Genomic DNA, 20,318 nt, shown 5'->3' on the forward strand with positions numbered 1-20,318 from the left:
TTATTTTTATTTTATTTATTTTAAACAATTTAATAATAAAAATACTAATTATCAGTTGAGTATTGAAACTAACTTGATGTCTGTTTAATATAACGATTCAAATGGTTTAGCTGGATTGTAGGTAATTCTCTTTTATAAACATGAGCTGCTTTACAATGATGAATTGAAGTCAAAAACATTAAACAACTTGTACGTTATAGTAATGCCGGCTCTATATTTTTTCATAGTTTATATAGTAATGCCGGCTCTATATTTTTTCATAGTCTTTATTGAAGCAGTTAAATAATCCTACGTTAAATCGTGTATTTGTATTATGACGCAAAATTTGATCAGCATTCATTAATACATTTTGCTGAACATGCCTCAAACCTCAGTACATAATGAAATTGGAAGTTTATCTTATCTGTTTTACAAAAAACTTGATTATAAAAAAAAAGTTTATAAACTTCGTAAATTCTGTTATACTTGTTTTATTCAATATTGTCGTTTCGCCACAGCTGCATGTATTCATTTAAAATCCTCAATGTTTACATTTTTCCAACATGCAATGTAAAATTTCCATCTCAGAAATTTTTTATGCATGTTTAAGTATGTTAATTCTTTTTAGAGCCTTAATGAATGGTGCTAGTGTTTGTTAATTTTCCGTTTAAATGTGCTGTGAAATCTTAACATAGCGGGGCTTTATATTTACAAAATACATTAATATTTTTTCCTACCGAGGTATTTAATATAAAAATTTCATTGTACCATCTCAAGCGTAGCAACTGGAGTACGTCTTACATTACTACGTCTCTTTTCAGGGACGCAGTGCCATTTTCAGTTACAGGAATTTATCTGAACGTGCTTCGTTGCTATTGTTCTAGTAACTGGCTAAGATAATTTTTTTAACTGAGAAATATAGCGTATCATATACTGGATTAGATTGGCAAACAGATATATTATATACTTTGAAAATGTGATTTAACTAATTGGATACCGCGGTTTCTAATTTTATTAGTACTATCTAAGCAGATAAAAACATGTTTATAGAGAATGCTTTTAAGCAAAAAACATTCTCTATTTATATGATTTATAAAAGATTTTTGAACAATTTAGTCATATCTGCTACTTACAGAAAACATAGAATTATTGTAGCTTCCATTAGACGGAGTATTAATCGATCAGTGAATTAATTTAGTTGCCAAGTTAGGACAGCGGGCATTCATTATTTCATGAAAACACATCTATTCTATTATTCGCCAGTACGCGAGCCAGTCTACAATTAAGTAAACGCAGCCTAATTTAATATTTCTACATTGATACACAAGAAATTTGTGTAACGCCAAATGTAACCTTATCCTTTGAACCCAAAGTTCAATTTTAAATACAGGAATTTTCGTTTTGTTTAAAGCTTCCTTTGTCGCACCGCTCTAAGCACTTTCCGGAACGTTATTAGAAACTGAAGAAAGGTACATTCAGCATCAAGATACCATTTGGAACCATCAAGCTTTTACTCAGTTTCTATGAACTTTGCTGAAATAACATTACTGAGTTTAAATGGTCCATTGTTGCTTTATGAAACTTCGATAACCTTGCATTACCTGAACAAGTTTATAACTGGGGATCTGTTATTATTGTAATCGGTACCTTCCATCAAATTTATGTAATACATACGTAATTTCTACCAAATTGAACAAGTCTTTTAAATTTTCTTTTAAGTTGCAAATTTTGTACAAAATATACAGTTTTATTGTATGTCTGAATAATAAAATAACAACCATGCTTTGTGATGGATTGGGATAAAGTAAAGCTACATGAGATAGGTTAGATTTATTAGATGGAATAATAATTAAACATTAATTTATCTCTCACAAGGGTTTAAAGAGTTATACCATACTTATTATTAAATTATGTCCATCATCAGAGTGTACATTAGAAAGCTCAACAATGTACCACATCAAAACCGTCGCGTCAGGGTTTCAAAATTAATAGATTAAAATCCTAAATAATCCAGTAAATTTGCTGACCCTTTCGCAATAATTAATCCAAATCTGCTTTAACGAGGCCATTTTACCCTCGCATAAAAGGTTCAGTAAATAAAACTTGGCACAATGCCACAATTTATTAGCCCAAGTGGCACATGCCCGATGAATTCCATGCAAACCGCTCTATTATTCGGAGACCTATAGATTCCGTTGATATTTGAAAGTATAATATTATGATGAGATTATACAGTTCAATACCATCGGTACCTACGATCAATGGTAAGGTCGTATTTCATTCATTTCAACAAAAACAAATTCATCAAATCTTTACCGAGCGATGTTCTAAAGCAGAAGGTTCTCAATAAATAGAGAACTTTGTGTATTTTACTTTTTTAACCCTAGAAGCCTAATCTATATAGAACGTACACAAAGCCTAAATATACGTCTCAGAGGCGTACACATATAAAAGCCCTTATTTTAGGTATACTGTTTAATTATTATTGTTTTAATAAAGCGGAAATTTGAATTTGGGAAATAAACTAAAAATAAAACCACACTGTTATCAATTATAACTATAATTACAGTTGCTTGTTACAACATAAAAATCAATATGCATAAATTGGAACAAAAATATTAACTTCCTCAAAATCAACTAAAACATACATTTTTTTTAATATAGTATCAATTTTTTTACGCTAATTATATATTTTTAGATCAAACATTACAACTAACCAGTCTTTAGAGGACTAGATTAACTTTAGGAATAGACTACACATAAATACACCTTGTGCCCGCCATACACAGATTTTTTACATTTATATACACTCTAATTTTGACATTCATGGTTGGATTAGTTTCTTTAGAGGGCTCAGATTCTTGAAATGACGCAACGAATTCAGACACCTCATAATTTTCGTCTTCACTTTGAACGTCGTCGATAATCTGGTCATCCTCAACTTTGGAATCTGAATCCTCGTGAGGACTGTCTTCTCCGTTGAAAATTGTGATAATGTCGTCTTTATTGAATATATTTGACCGTAACATATTTATAACTGAAACAATGTCGAAAAAAGATATAAAATACACGAAAAACAATCAAAAGTAAAATCACTTAATCTTTATCATCATTTAGTTGAAAGTTACACAAAGCCTAAACATACGTCTCGCAGGCGTGCAACACTTCGATAAATCAAAAATGGCGGGACTTACCTTAACGATACAGGCACCGTCCTCTAGCTCCCGTTGACCACTGAGATAACTAAAGAGGACGACGCACTAGCTTTAACCGTTAAAAAGAGACATCCGATATTCGAAATCGTATACGCCTCGCAGGCGTAGATTAGGCTTCTAGGGTTAAATACATTGAATCACTAAGATTCTTATGAAGATATCGTATAATCGGATTTAAATACAGAAGTTGTCATAGTAGTTGTTTTAATATTATGTAGTGAGGTTAACATCTTCAATAGTATATCTTCCAATCTTAAGAAATATCTGAATTTTGCTTCATAATGTAATAAATATTAGTGCCGATAAATCACATTTTGAAAGTACTTCATCAATCTAAGGTTTTCATCATATCATTCTCTACGCTTGAATTCCTCCTCTAGGAGATTAATATTAATAATATCTAATGCCTATAAATATCGTTTGTTACAGAAAACCACTCGCAGTTGGATCGAGAGCACTTTTCAGAAGCGGGAGTGTAAGTGCTTCGTGGCCAGCGCTAAAGATGAGCATGTGTGAGTAATATTTTATATACTAGCTGTTTCCCGCGATTTCACCCGCTTTGTGTATATTTTTCCGTTTTTAAAAACATTTTTAATTGCTGCTCCTATATTTATGGAGATTAAAATTTATGGAAAAAATTAAAGGAAAACTTTAGGTAGTATCACTCCGAGTTTTAAGTTTTCCGTCAAAACCATTAATTCCTAATGATAATGGTGACAATTCAGCTAAGTGTGATAATCGTTCTTTTAATTAGAAAGAGCAAGTGCAATCGAAATTCCCGATATTAATTGAGGTTCTGTGCTAATTGCATCCAGATGAGTTGTTCGATCACTTTGTAAACTCTAAGTAGAACAAGAAGCTTCTAGGATTAATATAGAACAGAACTTAATATGGAGCATATTACACTATTAACCTTATTGGGATTTGGGGCCAAGCCAGCTTACGCGTTGATTGATATTTACTAGAAATTTAATGCAATTTTTTTTAGACGAATATAGTATTGCGAATATGAAGAGGAGGAATGAAAGTTTTAGACTGCCAATACAGTGCAGTGCAGTGCAGTATTTTTGAGGACTTGTGTTTTTGTGTTAATTAATTAACAGAAAAGCATTTATTTAGTAAATCTCACAAAATAAGAAATTAATATATTATCTATATTAGGTACCATTAGGAAATGTATGAAAAACTTTAAAAATTACAATTTTATTTTTAAGCATCGTGAAACAAGATAAATAATTTTAATTGTTATTTTTACTATTTCATACGTTAATTCCTTCAAATAACAATATAATATATATATATATATATAGCAGGCATCTATTCAACAATTATAAAGTACAGCTAAGATCATTATACTAATATTAATACATCACTACATAGTATAAAACAAAGTCGCTTTCTCTTTCCCTATGTCCCTTTGTTTGCTTAAATCTTTAAAACTACGCAACGGATTGTGATGTGGTTTTTTTAATAGATAGAGTGATTCAACAGGAAGGTTTTAGTATATAATTTATTAGGTTTTAGACAAAGCGGGCAAGGCCGCGGGCGGTAAGCTAGTACAATATAATATGTGAATTCGTCAATAGTGAAATATTAAATTACACATAAACCAGCTCGTTTAACTCATAATTTCAATACCAAGATAGTGTTTCAAGGTATTTAGTTGGAACATAATTTTCATTTACTTCGCTCACTAAAGTGGAAATGATCACGAATTAAATTCAATAGTGAACATGAATAGATATTAGGCATTCAGATTAAGCATTTAAATGAGATTTTAGTATAATTATGACTGATAGATACCTACTTGATGATATTTGACTGATACTTTTGTTATTTCCGTCTTTATTTTATGGAAGTTTAGGGTTTGAATATAGGGCGGATTGTATGTATTGTAGTGCATTTTAAATATGGATGCAATCATCAATCTTATATATCGCAATTTAATAGTGTCGATGACAGAAATTATTATATATAAATTACTAGATTTCCAACCACGGCTTCGCCCGCGCAGTCAAAGAAAATCCCACATAGTTCCCGTTCCCGTAGGATATCCGGGATAAAACCTATCCTATGTCCCGGGGTAAAAAGTAGCCTATGTCCTTTTTCGGGTATCAAAATATCTCTATACCAAATTTCATGCAAATTGGTTCAGTAGTTAAGGCGTGATTGAGTAACAGACAGACAGAGTTACTTTCGCATTTATAATATTAGTATGGATTATAATTTTGGTAAACTAAAATACCTAGTTACTTGATACATATTTCAAAAATATAAACTTAAAAATTTCAAATTCAGAGCATTTCCCTAGAAAAGCAGAATATTTTCTTTGCATAAAATATATCGAAAATTATTTGGCTGAATTAAGATTGGACGTTTTAGTAAGCCTTAGAAACGAAACTAAAATTCTATTTTTATTCTATAACATTACGCAAATATTACCCACATACAAATATAAGAAAAGTTAGAACACTCCCGTATTCAATATAACTTGGTCTCGTTGTCACGGAAATCGCTTCAAAATAACGGATATATCGTAAATTTCAATCAACCTACGTGATAAGGAAAACTTTTGGGATTATTTCTTATTTCTCTCTTGTTTGACTTCATACGCGTATTATCTACGACTCAGTTAACATGATATAGGCACAGAATACATAATAGTAGCTAAACGCTACAGAACGGACACTCTCCGCCTCCCGCCAAAATTAAACACTTACCTCACCCCGCACGATCAGACATGTTATGGTACCCATTTCCCCGCAAGGACGATACCAACGACGTCTTTACACGAAACGCAACGAAGATTGACAACATTAATCAAATTGACTTAAAGCAATTTTATTATTTTGGATTTGTGATTATCGTTTTTCGTAGAAAATGGTTAGATATTGTGCTGTTTACGGATGTATTTCATCAGAAAAACGCGAATTTTTTTTTACGCTAGTCACAAATGTGCCAACCATAAAGAGTTTACACACACATTTGCAGTCTCTACAGTGTGACTGTCAAAACCAGGGCTCGGAAACCGGTTTAAATTCTTAACCGGTTTCGGTCATTGACCCCAAACCGAAATTGATTTAGGTTAAAGGTTGCACTTTACCGGTTTTTACCGGTTTATGCGAAATACCGGTTTTTCATTAATATTGGTTTTGGTGGTGAAAATTAACCGGTTAAAACCAAGTTACATAAGGATCCTCGGCCCCCGCTACCCTCGCTCGACGGGCCTGGACGTTGCGAAGTCATTTAGTTACAAAATTCTTAATCGCACTCAAGTTCGCAATTTTAGTTTATATTTGAAATTTTAATTTGATAACTAGATTTCCGCCCGCGGCTTCGCCCGCGTTTGCAAAGGAAAACCCGCATAGTTCCCGTTCCCGTGGGATTTCCGGGATAAAAACTATCCTATGTGTTAATCCAAGTTACCCTCTATATGTGTGCTAAACATCCATACATCCATACATCTATACTTACGGACTATATTTTAGAATAGAATATATTAGATATATTAGATACTAGCTTCCGCCCGCGACTCCGTCCGCGCGGAAAAATTAAGATTTATTTTTTTCTACGTATTTTTCCGGGATAAAAAGTATCATATTTTATGCCCAGGATAATAAGGTATAATTATACCAAGTTTCATCGAAATCGAACCGTTAGTTTTCACGTGATGCCTGAACATACAGACAGACAAAAATTTTTTTAATCACATATTTGGGTTTGGTATCGATCCAGTAACACCCCCTGGTATTTATTTTTTCAATATTTTCAATGTACAGAATTGACCCTTCTACAGATTTATTATATGTATAGATATTAGATTCACTATATCTTGTGGCAAGCGTTAAAAAATGAGGCAAAAATAATAAAGGAATTAACCGGTTAATTTGGGTGTCAAAACCGTTTGTGCAGAAGTAACCGGTAACCTTAATCATTTGGGTTACTTATAAACAGTTCACTTGTTTAACCGGTAAATGAAGGAACGATATATTTACCGGTATATAATCTAAATTAACCGCTCTTTTCAAACCGGTTCCGAGCCCTGGTCAAAACTATAATTTTGTATGGAGTGTCCGGGGTGTGATATAGGTAAACATATCAATCATAATATTATGGTCTATGTAATTCGGTACGTATTGACATTACAAAAATTATTGTAGTTCTATCCATGACTGTGCTACTAATTTCTTTGTTATGGATTAAAACAGTAGATATATTCCGTAAATCGCGTTTAAAAAACGTAAAATCTTTCATTCCATCTAATCTAACATACAAAAATAGAAATATTATTACAAACGTATGTCATTAAAACCACATACCTATTACAATAATTTATTATGACAAAATAATATACTTACCCATATCATCTGTCAGAATCTGGAGATTAATAATATACGCATACAAAATAATATGAGAGGCCTAGCAGGGCCTAGCTTCCTTTTTTCTTTCAGGCAAGTCTCTTTGGACCTTATATGTCTCCAGAGTACTTCGCACTACATTCCTCTACATTCCTATTCAATGTTTTTAAGCGATAGCGCGGGAAAATTTAAAAAGGTTTGCGCCTTTTTGACATTCGTAATTCAAACTTAGATTTTTTTTTCGTTGAATTTTGTTTTTCTATTTCATGAGATAGGTTCGTTATAAAAGTCATATATATAGATATCTAAAAGTTAAATATTATTCTGTATTTATTTAATTCAGTTTGGATTAATTAAAGTAGTGAACTAAACTAAAATGTTTATAAATAAATTGTATATTTGTTTATTTATTACAAAATATCTCTATCACAAAAACGTAGCACTTGCGTCTGATTGTTCTCTGTTTCGTGTCCTTGAGTCTGTAATAGGTATTATAAAAATGAATAAAGAAGTAAAAGGAAATTGTAATAAATACAAAAACATAGTAAAACAATTGAATCAAAAATTATAATGCTTCAAACATGACTAAAATATTTAAAACTAAATAATTTTGCACTGTAAATCAGTTTCTCATGTCAGTCCTGAACATTTACGCCCGTGTGTGTACCTTCATAAATTAACCATAACATAATCATTTACCAAATAATATTGTAGTATCTACATTTAAATAGATTTTTGAAATTTGTCTGAGACTTCTATCTATCTGATGTAAATTGTAAAAGAAATTACCGCTTGTTCCTTGGATATTGGCTTCATGGTATCCGAATATAATTTCCAAAACAAGGTGACATGATTTTTGGATAATTTTCGATTCTGAAGAGCGCAAGCGAGACTCCACGAATGGTTGGACATTTGACATATGAAACCTAAAATAATAAATGTTAGTAGGTAAATAAAGAGCGCGTGTGCCTAGCACACGTGTCAGAAGTGAAACTTCTTTGGGAAGATTCAAATTTCAAAGATACCAAAATTTGCCATATTTCTACACTTAAAAGAATAAAATTAAATGTAAAAATTCAGCAAGAACGCTTCAATAGATTTCCACATCCAAGTTTAAGCTCACGCTTATTAATTTTCTCTGTTGACTTATAATTTTAATTAAAATCGAGTTTCCTTTCCCTTATATTCGCATTCTTGACGTGGATGCTACTGACAGGCATCTTACATATAAAAGCTTCTATTAAAGAATAAACGCTTATTTATAATTTCCAATGTAATTATATTATTATCTGTATATTTTTACAGTATACTCTATTCTTATACTATGCACGTGGAATTAAATAGAAAATATAGCATTTTACATTCATATCAATATATCACAAAACAACAAATTAAAAAAATACTTTTCCGAAAACTTCGCGACTTATTTTTCCTTATTAAAATAGTATGATAATAATATAATTTTATAATGAAATAACATACCTACAATAGCAGCGATTCTGAGTTTCTCCAAAAGTTCCAACAACAAAGCATCCTTATCCGGGTTAACCGGATAATTCCTCTGCAAGCGAACAATTCGCTAATTACATCTTAGTTTTCAAAGCATTGTTTCGAGAGAGATGCAAATATGATCCACGTGGTGTTAGAGCGAGAGACACGCTTTCCTTTCCGTTGGCTTGCGATTTCCGCGTGAATAAACTAGTTGTCATTCATATAAGAAAATGTTATACCTACATACCACTATATACTCTGAAATATCATTTTGGTACTATAAATTGCAAATTACGTATCTACACTAATATTATAAAGAGGAAAACTTTGTTTGTTTGTTTGATTGATTGTAATGAATAGACTCATAAACTACTGGACTGATTTTAAAAATTCTTTCACCATTCGAAAGCTACATTATCCACGAGTAACATAGGCTAGGTTTTATCCCGGAAATCCCACGGGAACGGGAACTATGCGGGTTTTTCTTTGAAAACGCGGGCGAAGCCGCAGGCGGAAAGCTAGTCATATATAATAGCGCTCCATGCAAGAGTTCAACAAGTCAAAATTCAAATTAGGTTAACTATAAAATTACATTTCTCTTTACCATATTATAATCCAAAATTTACGTGGAAATAAACTCATTAAGAATCGGAACTAAGAAGGATGTATCCTACTAATATTATAAATGCGAAAGTTTGTGAGGATGTGTGTGTGTGTGTGTGTTTGTTACTCTTTCACGCAAATACTCCTGAACCGATTACAATGAAATTTAGCACACATATAGAGGGTAACTTGGATTAACACATAGGATAGGTTCCATCTCGGAAATACCACGGGAACGGGAACTATGCGGGTTTTTCTTTAAAACGCGGGCGAAGAAGCGGGCGGAAAGCTAGTACCTACTATATTATATATCTTGGTCACAGATAATAATATAATACTGAATTAATTCAGGGTCATGTTAGATTTGAGAAAATATACATTATAGTTATAAGCTAGATCCTTGCCCATATTAATTCTATTCGAAACAACAGAAAATATTGTAAAATTTTACATTCGCGTTGTTCGAAAAATCTACCTAAATATTTTCTTGTATTCTAGACGACAAATACAAAGGTGTGTCATAACAAACAATTGCCACGGTTTAAGATGAAGCGCTAAGAATATGAAAATAAAAACATAAAACTATTCATATTGTAGTTTCGTTGCATGGAAAATCCAGTGATAGGTATACTTTGTAGAGAACTTTCTTTGTTCATGTTTATGATTTATCAACTTAGACTTAGAGCATGGTTTAATGCTCTAAGTTTATCAATATTCTTATCGCAAAATGTGGGACAAGGTTATATTAATTGTAAATCTACTTGATTATTACGGAAATTGTATGCGAATAACTATAAAAAAAAAAATGTTATGGAAACGTATACCTACTACTTATTATATGGAAGATATATTTTTATTTATATACATATTTGTTACTATTTGAAACGTAAATACAACAATAATCATATTATTTAGTATTTTTTTATATGAACTCCACACGCATTTCACGCAAATGCCAGTTATAAAAAAAACTATTCTCATATATTTTTAATTAATTAAATAATTCAAATAAATAAATAAATCCCTAATTAAATATATTATAGTTGAAATTTTATATTCGTAAAAGTGATTCGAATTTTTAAGATTTCATAAGTTCGAAATACAAAAAGGAATTTTTTATCTGTATAATGTTATGCTCTATAGTCTATACAAAGTCGCTTCTTCCAATTTACATAACGGCGGGAAAGCGATAAGATTAAAAATAAGCTTTGGAATAAGAAGATATTTGTGAATATTAGTAAAAACAATGATATACGTTAAATTAAGGAAAATCCGGGCTTAGTTAAGAACGGTTGGAATTTCATTTAAATTAGTTGAATGCATTTCGGACCAACAACATTATATACGCGATAAGGCCGCCTTTTTGTACTTTTTTTCTATTTTCTGTGTTTTTTTGTTATTATTTTGTTACTGGTGCAAATAAAGTATTCATTCATTCATTCATTCATTCATTCATTCATTCATTCATTCATTCAACATTTTGTAAAATGCTTTTATTTGTCATTTATTTGTAAGTACTAATACTTTGATTATGAAATCTTTCGTGTTATTTTTTTGTTTTTATAAATTAATCAATTCATATATATAAGTTTTACCTAATTAAGTAAAAACTAGTATTTCCGTGTAACAATATAGAAATTTCTCAGAATACTTTTTTTATTTAATATACTTACTTACTTGTTTCGCATGCATGATTTATTGAAAACAGACTATCGGTATCTGTTAATAACTGAGGGTGGAAAGGGCACAAAGGGCAGTAATTAAAGTGGCGTATAAAAAACACGATTCTCAACAACGCAACTGTATGTCTCTTTCTTAGGTCCTTACTTATATACTAAAATTAACAATACATTAAATATTTTTAAAATGCCTAGATGTAAACTAAAAAAGTCACTAGAAGTATGGATGCAAGGCCTTGATTATATTCAGACGGAAGAGATTTTGAAGTTGGAAGTATAGAGACCTATCTAAATTACTCACACACACCCAAACACACACACATACACACACACACACACACACATACACACACGCGCACACCCACACACACAAACACACATACACACGCATGTTTAACAGTGATTTATATAATTTGTATTGTATAATTAATTAATTATTAAAAAATTTGTTTTTTTGTAAAAATTTTATGCAAATGGAAGAAACTTGTTCCCACGACACAGGGAATCCTAGTGTGGGAACAAGGGTTCTTATATTGTATGTATCATATTATTATTTTGGATAATAAAATTATTGATTTATTGATTTAATTTAATTATAAAATATATTAATCATTATAGATCTAGGGAACAATTAAAAAAATACTTACCATGATGTGTTCCATAATAGTTTCAGTTTCGACACACTGTTTCCACATAGACAATTTTCTAATAGCCTCGTAAATCATTTCTGGTGAAATCTAATAATATAAGGTAATTAATATTGTTTTTATACATAAAATTAAGTTACCTCTATAACATAATATGAATTGCAAATGACTTATTTTAATTTGAAAAGGCTCACGTGCTCTTTGGTCAACACTGAAGTCTGAACCTTGCCGTAAACATCATCATCAATACATATAATAAAATTCTAGAAAAGTCGTGTCTGTACAATCAAAATATATAAAAAAAATTTAGCAGGTGCTATTATTAAATCGATCCCAAACCCAAAACTGTAGTTAAAAAAATTTTTGTCTGTTTGTCTGTTTGTCTGTTTGTCTGTTTGTCTGTATGTTCGTGCACGCTAATCTCAGAAACGGCTTATCCGATTAAGATGCGGTTTTCACTAATATATTGTGGTAATCTTCATTTAACATTTAGTGTTTATTTCATGTCAATCGGTTCGTAAATAAAAAAGTTATGACCATTTAAGTATTCACGGCGAACATTTGCTAAGGCATTCTATACACTGTACGATAAAACGTAAGTTATCTGTTACAATTATTATTCCTGTAAATGTCCAAGTGATCATATCGAAAGTGCCCAAGGGTGGGGGGGGTTGTGGGGGGGGGTTGGTCAAATTAGAATTATTCTTACTTCTAGGTAAATTTTATACATAAAATGTCCTTTAAATTATGTCGTATTCTATTTTTAACCCCCGACGCAAAAAGATGGGTGATAAGTGTTTGACCGCTATGTGTGTCTGTGTGTGTGTGTCTGTTTGTGCCACCGTAGCTCGCTAACAGGTAATCCGAATTAGATGCGGTTTTTTTAGTTAGGCAGCATATTTTCCGACGCTGGTTCTTAGATAAAGTGTATCAAAATCGGTTCATCCATTTATTATACCTAGGTATATTATTATAGGGGTAAATGTGGGAATGAAAAAAACGAAAGTTGTCAAATATAAGTACCTAAGTGATATATTAAATGAAAGTGAACGACCTATCAGTAACAAATCGGCTCATCTATTTATTTAATATAGGTATAAAAGTGATAATAAAAAAATGAATTTGTCAAAAATATACTCAAGTGACATATCATATGAAAGGGCATGACGTGTAAAGTTTAATTAGACATGTTTTATCAAAATCGGTTCATCCATTTATTATACCTTTTTATGGGTAAAAGTGGGAATGAAAAAAACGAATGTGGTCAAATATACCCAAGTGACATATCAAATAACGGGTGAAGTACACTTAGTTATATTTTTATCCAATTCGGTTTATCCATTTATTAGATTACAGCGGTAAAAGTGGGAATGAATAATGTGGTCAAATAATATACTCAAGCGATATATCAAAATATGAAAGGGCAAGGTGTGAATTACAATTAGTCATATTTTATCGAAATCGGTTCATCCGTTTATTACATTTAGGGCTTTATAGGGGTGACAGTGGGGATAAATAACCAAACATCAAACTACAGGATATGACGTGTACATATAGGTACAATTAGATATGGTTTACATCAAAATCGGTTCTGCCATTTACTAGGGATGGAAAGGGAAGGGTTGAAAATCTGTGAAAGAAGAGGGGATATGGGAGCGAGAGGATAGCCACACCCTGGAAATTTTGAACTCTACTCAAAGCTACATAGGCCTGGCCCTTGGCAATATTTTTTCCTAAGTATACCACTTCTTTTGCCACTGTGGTTCATTACAATTTGTGCACGGTTACGGCCCAACTTAAAAGATGTCAAGGAGCAACAAACTTATAGATATCAATGTGATGTAGGAATGTAATATGGAGGTCTCGCTCACTTGAAAATATTACATGAAAATAAGAAACCGAAAGGAATAAATAATTATTTTACAAACTTCCCGACGATCTTTAAAATTAAGTACCATATATGTATTTTGATAATGAGGTATATTATGATGATGTTGGCATGGCAGCCCCGATGACTTTTTTTTTTATAAATATTTAAAATGGTATTTATTTTTAAAAATCTTCGGGAAGTTTGTGAAATTATTTATTCCTTTTTCTATGTATGCACTTTTCTTCGTAGCGCTGTTTTTTTTTTATTTAATTTTTATTGCACGGTCTAAACGGTTTAGTTACTACCTACAGGCGTGAGACAGGATTCAGGAAAGATCTGATTTGGATTTTGTGCTGGATTTGATAAAAACTGAGTATCGATTAAGCTGATCAGTTGCTGCACGATACATAGTTAAAAACATCCATACAAGGAAGGAAGGAAAAGAAATTTGCTCCCCTCCCCCCTGGTGCCTAAAAATAATATGACATAATTTAAAAGAAATTTTACGTAGAAAATTAATAAGGCATTTTTTTTGTATTGTTTAGCTCAGTTTAGTAATAAATTTTACTTACAGTTCTTTTAATTATTTATGGTAGTCTGTGTTTACTCAATAATTTAAGATAAGTAGTAACTACTATGCAGTCACTATTCCACGCGGACGAAGTCGCGGGCACAGCTAGTTTTTAATAAGTTTCTACCTTCACGTAAGAAATTATTTCTAATAGTTAGTAGTAGAGGTCAGTGGATTTAATATCTCCGTTTCATTGTAACCTTACATCTATACTATAATATATTAGTACTATATTTATACTAATATGGATTATAAAGCTGAAGAGTTTGTTTGTTTGAGCGCGCTAATATCGGGAACTACTGGTCCGATTTGAAACCTCGATAAATGTATCGAGGAAGGTTATAGGCTATAATTTATATCATCACGCTACGACTCACAGGAGTGAAGCCACGGGGGTGAAACCACGCGGAGCAGCTAGTAATATAATAAAGCTGAAGAGTTTGTTTGTTTGTTTGAACGCGCTAATCTCAAGAACTACTGGGCCGATTTGAAAAATTCTTTCGGTGTTAGATAGCCCATTTATAGGAAGGCTATAGGTTATAAATCATCACGCTAAGACCAACAGAATCGGAGCCACGCGGTTGCAACCCTGAAGCGCAGCTAGTTGAGATATAATACACCTTCAATATATTCTTTAGTTTGTTTGAAGAGTAACAGTACATTATAATACAGACTTACCGCACAAGAAAACAAAGAAGGTTGATTTTCCACTGGTGTTGTACCCATGTTGACAAACAGTGGAGACAGCATATTGCTACGTGATCCTGCTTGAACGCTCGCTAAATAAATTTAAAATGTGCATATTATGTATTTTAAAATAAAGCAGCTGTGTCCTTGCGACTTAAAGTTTGTAGTTCATACCGGATTTAAATTTAAACAACTTGTTGACTTTGAGTTTCTTCACAGAACTAACTACCCATACTAAACCTCTGTTGCAAGGGAAAACCAATAAGTTACTTACATAATATCATTTTGTTTTAACTTTAGAACTAGGTACATAATAATATGGTAGCCGTAATTTAATATTTTGAATCAGTTATATCAAACCTGAAATACCAATAATCTTGCAAGGTCTTTTCGGTACATGCCGATAATAATACTTAATCCTATCATATCCTTTTCCTTTGTTTATATATCTGCGCAATTCCATTTCATATCTGGTAATATTATTCTGGGTTTAGGTGGAAAATCAAACAAGACAATGCAAAGAAAAAATTTAATCAAAAACATCACAAGTTTATCAGCTACCTTCGTCGACAGCATCGGTGTCCGCAACGTTCACAGCCCGGAGTCAGCAGGCCACTAGATGATAGTCGCGAATATATTGTTGAGACAGACAGATCTCGCTTCTTTTCCACTCTAGCTCTCGGCTTCCGTCTTGGCGCTCGTCTGATCACCTGCCGTCGTGTTGGAGGCTTCTTGCGTTTATCAACCCGCCCGCTGACTCGTTTCTTTCGCTTCTTCTTTTCCTCGGACTTAGCTTCGGGCTTTCCCAACGCCGGTTTCGGTATTTCTGGTCCATTCGCCGCCATGTCTAAGCGACTTTTGATCGAATAAGCGGATAAAGATGACCCACTGTTGGTGCCCTGGTCGTCCCGGCTCTCCTCGTCCTTGTCGTTGTCAGGATCGTCCCTGTTACCCACATCTTTACTTGTGGAAGGTTGGTCTTCCATACCCAATTTCTTCCAAATATAACTAATAATTTTGTAGTTTTGTTTCTCTGAAATATTGAAATACGTCTGTCACGCCGTTGAAAATATGTCTCATTTTCTTTCTTTTGTTTTTGTTTGAAACTCTCGTAGAAAAGAGGTTATAGGCATAATTTTGTAAAAAATATTACTACATAATATTGAATCATTCTTGTTGATTTATTTCAAAAAATACTCAGTATGTATAATATTAAGTAATATAGTTTCATAAAAACATAATATATTCCATCAAAATATGAAACAATATATTCTATAGCTATTTAAATATGAAAAATATTCAGTAATAAACCTCGCGTATCTCACTTTATAATACAACGATCTCGCAAAGTGTAATTTATGAGCAGGCGAACTTTAATATTATTCAATTCCACTACGATGTTATTATTCGAAGTCTTTTATTTTCAAATTAATAATTAATAATCAAAAAATGGGGATTAGATTCTCACTAGAACAAACAAATAAATATTCAAAATTAAATAATTTTAGCTTCTCTACAAAATACTACAAACACTTTCGTTGAGCTTCAAACACCTACAAACACTTTCGATGTGAATTTAGTTCGAAGAATATATTTTTAATTTAATTATAGTAAAGAACAAACGTAAGCAGCACAAATTACACACAAACACCAAACGATCAATATATGTTTCGCATGATTATATCGGTGACCACGTAACAGAACATAACGCCCGTACTTGTTCTGCCAACAACAACTTATTATTATTACTTCTCTTACAGATGCTGGTGTGGTCTAAGCAAAACAGCGCATGGAGCGAACATCCCCATCGCACCGGTGGGAGAGGCATGGCTGCCAGCTCGGCACACGCAGCCATCACCAACAGATGCCTATGGAACTGTCGAGTTTCAGGGCGGACCACATCCCACAAAAGCACAGGTATATTGTATTATTTTTTATTATTGTATTGTATTATTGGTTAGATTGGAGTTTAGATACATACGACACATTTACGTTAAGATTAAGAGATACTTTAAGCATAACTTGAGGCAATTTTCGTAGTAATCTAAAGGGTAAAAGTATCTGAAGGTAAAAACATAATATGACTCTTGTACTTCATAGTTCAAACTATTGCTATAAAAGTATAACCAAACTAAAACAATCTTTATTTTGTGAACAGTATGTTCGACTTTCACACGACACTCGTCCGGAGTTAATAGTGCAACTGCTGACCAGAGAATGGGCGCTAGAAAGGCCAAAACTTCTGATAACCATCCAAGGAGGAAAAGCCAACTTCGATTTGCAGCCGAAACTCAAGAAAGTTTTGAGAAAAGGTTTACTAAAGGCTGCGAAGACAACCGGTGCCTGGATTTTTACTGGAGGGACCAATACAGGTAAATTTAGGAGTAGTATTGACATTTTTGCTAGTTATAAGTGTGTGGTTTTATGTATGCGGCAGGCTTTTAGAGGTGGATAATTTAATGGAATGAAAACCAATAAAACGTAGCGCCATGTGAGGCTTTCTCAGTTTGAAATTGACCCAAATATAGCTGGGCCATGCTGGGTTTGTGTCTGGAAATTCCCTAGGGCCATTTGGACACCAGTTACAATGAATATCTTGCACAAAACAGCAATGTTTAATTAACAAATAAAAGTTGGCTGATCTCTTGAAAGCATTACGCTGCGGTCGAGTTAACGCACTTATTTCTCAGTCATTTCAGGCTTTCTCGCCATTTTCATCTTAACTTTAAATAAATTTCGCTGCGGAGTTAAAAAATATAAGGCAGAAAGATAAGCAGAGATTTATTTGTTCCGTAGATTTACCTTTAGTAATAAAATTTCTTTTGTGCTTACTTTACTAGCGAAGGCGTGTAATCAGAATCTGTCTTCCGAGTAATTTGCCATTAATTGCCGAGATAATTTACTAAAGGATTCCAAATCGTGATTGTTATTTAACCTTTTCGAATAATTTTGGAAAGAAATTTACTGCAATTGTTCAAAATCTCAAAAGTTTATTTCAAGATTTTCTTAATTAATTTTCTAATTGTACTCAAAAATCAATAGTATGTCAGCTTATTTATTAAAATTCATATTAAAAAACCACAGGAACAACTTTAAACATCCATTTATATTTCTCTTGCTCGAATAGAATTATTCCAATAGCATTAAACAATGACCTATTATACTAGTAGACGCGGCATACGCCAACATCATTGCACTAAAAAACAGCGTAATTAATACATACCTACTTACTAACGCATTATCACCAATACAGTTGTTCTCTCTTTCACTCTCACGCACGAGACATAATACATGTCTCACTCATGTACTTCGTAATAACAACTGCCGATTAAAATACAAAAAGAACGTCCAGCCACGACGCTGAATGGTGCGTGACTAAGTGAAACTCGGGCACTTACCTGAGTTTTTTCTTGCCAAAATAGAGAGCGGGTAACGTATCTAGCTCTTTTATATATCATAGGCATTAAACAAATATTTAATATCATGATTGTTCTGAAGTCGTATTCTAGAGTGTATAAAACTATAGCATTTAATTTAGTTAATCTTATATTAAGTGATAGTCTTGCGTTTCGGTGGCGGTTTCATCCGCAAAGTCCCATGGGAATAAGCTTTCACAACGGTAGCCTATGTCACAATAATCATATTCGCTCAATTACGACTTAAAAGACAAAACAAACAAAACACTTTGCATATCCATACTATAATATTATAAATGCGAAAGTAACTCTGTCTGTCTGTTTGTTACTCAATCACGCCTAAACTACTGAACCAATTTTCATGAAATTTGGTATGGAGATATTTTGATACCCGAGAAAGGATATAGGCTACTTTTTATCCCGGGAAAATGACGCAATCCCGGAAATCCCACGGGAACGGGAACTATGCGGGTTTTTCTTTGACTGCGCGGGCGAAGCCGCGGGCGGAAACCTAGTGCAATATAAATAAGAATATCTGTGATGCTCTTCAACTAGAGACGACACAGCACACTGGTCGTGGAGTCCACATAGGCATATTTACACTATAACTTTTCCGCTCCATATGTTTCAATACAACAAAACCATTTCTAACCAGGTGTGACCCGTCAAGTCGGTGATGCTCTTCAATTGGAGAGGTCACAGCGCACTGGTCGCGTGATTTAACTTAGGCATTATTAATCTTATTACCTATATGACATCAGCATCACTCCGTATATACTGCTCCAATATAACCAAACCTTTATCTAACCAGGTGTGACCCGTCAAGTCGGTGACGCTCTCCAATTGGAGAGGTCACAGCGCGCTGGTCGTGTAGTCAGCATCGGTATCGCTCCGTGGGGCATCGTCGAAGGCGCTAATGAGCTCATTGGCAGGGGGAGAGATGTTCCGTACCATGCTATGGCTAGTCCTAGGTGAGTCATTTGTTTTAGTAATAAATTATGTTTCCTTTGGTTTTTGGTAAGGTTGTGTATGTAGCTAAATTACAATTGATGTTTCCTTTGTTGCACAGTTTCAGTCTACAGGTTAATCAGATTATTCGCAAGGTTGTGTAGATGAAGCAAAACGATGGAGTTGCAGGCTATTTTTATAAGGTAGTTGAAAAACTCAATATTGGGTATCTTAAGGGCCCTTAGTAGGTGAACACGGCAAAATGGACTGTTTTCTATGAGCTATAATTGAAAATGTTGAAGTTTTTTCGCACTGAAATTTCTAATGTATTTTACAGAACGTATGTGTGAAGGGATGACTGTTTCCAAAACACGATTGGAAAAATTTTGCTCGATAAAAAAAAATCCTGAAGTTACCTCTAAAATATCATATAAATGCTCATTACAACCGTATTTTACGATAATAATTCGTATAAAATCACAAATACATAGCTATTTACCTTCTCGATTTCGTGACTGTTTTAGATTTAGAAAATATTAAATATTTTCATTCACTTTTTGATAAAAATGTGAATGGCGCTTACGATTTTTAGTTTCGAGCACGTTGATTCCATACTAAACGCGGACCCCCTCACCGCTTACCTCAGGCCCGAATAGCTGAATTTTCGCTGACCGCCTAACCCCCCTTAATGATTTCTATTCAGTTAATAGGCAATTTTGAATTAAAATGTCACAGTCAACATTTAAATCTACAATTTCCCAAAAATAAAATGCTCACAGAATAAATGCGGCGAGATCTCACACAAATTTGCTTGCGTATAGCATAATGTATCTAATATAACAGTATAATATTAT

At 32.9% G+C, this 20,318-nt stretch overlaps 1 protein-coding gene across 11 annotated transcripts in view; it reads left to right on the forward strand.

The window, feature by feature from the left end:
* The window catches only part of LOC123698829 (transient receptor potential cation channel trpm), a 225,688-nt gene that overhangs the window by 131,978 nt on the left and 73,392 nt on the right, over positions 1-20,318 (forward strand). For all 11 annotated transcript variants that reach the window (XM_045645592.1, XM_045645595.1, XM_045645593.1 and 8 more), the window contains 4 exons: positions 3,624-3,706; positions 16,861-17,017; positions 17,259-17,472; positions 19,328-19,487. In XM_045645592.1, coding sequence (XP_045501548.1) covers positions 3,624-3,706; positions 16,861-17,017; positions 17,259-17,472; positions 19,328-19,487 — 614 coding nt within the window. The remainder of the gene's footprint in view (positions 1-3,623; positions 3,707-16,860; positions 17,018-17,258; positions 17,473-19,327; positions 19,488-20,318) is intronic.

The sequence above is a fragment of the Colias croceus genome, chromosome 17 (assembly GCF_905220415.1).
Source record: "Colias croceus chromosome 17, ilColCroc2.1".
In the NCBI taxonomy this organism is placed as follows: domain Eukaryota; kingdom Metazoa; phylum Arthropoda; class Insecta; order Lepidoptera; family Pieridae; genus Colias; species Colias croceus.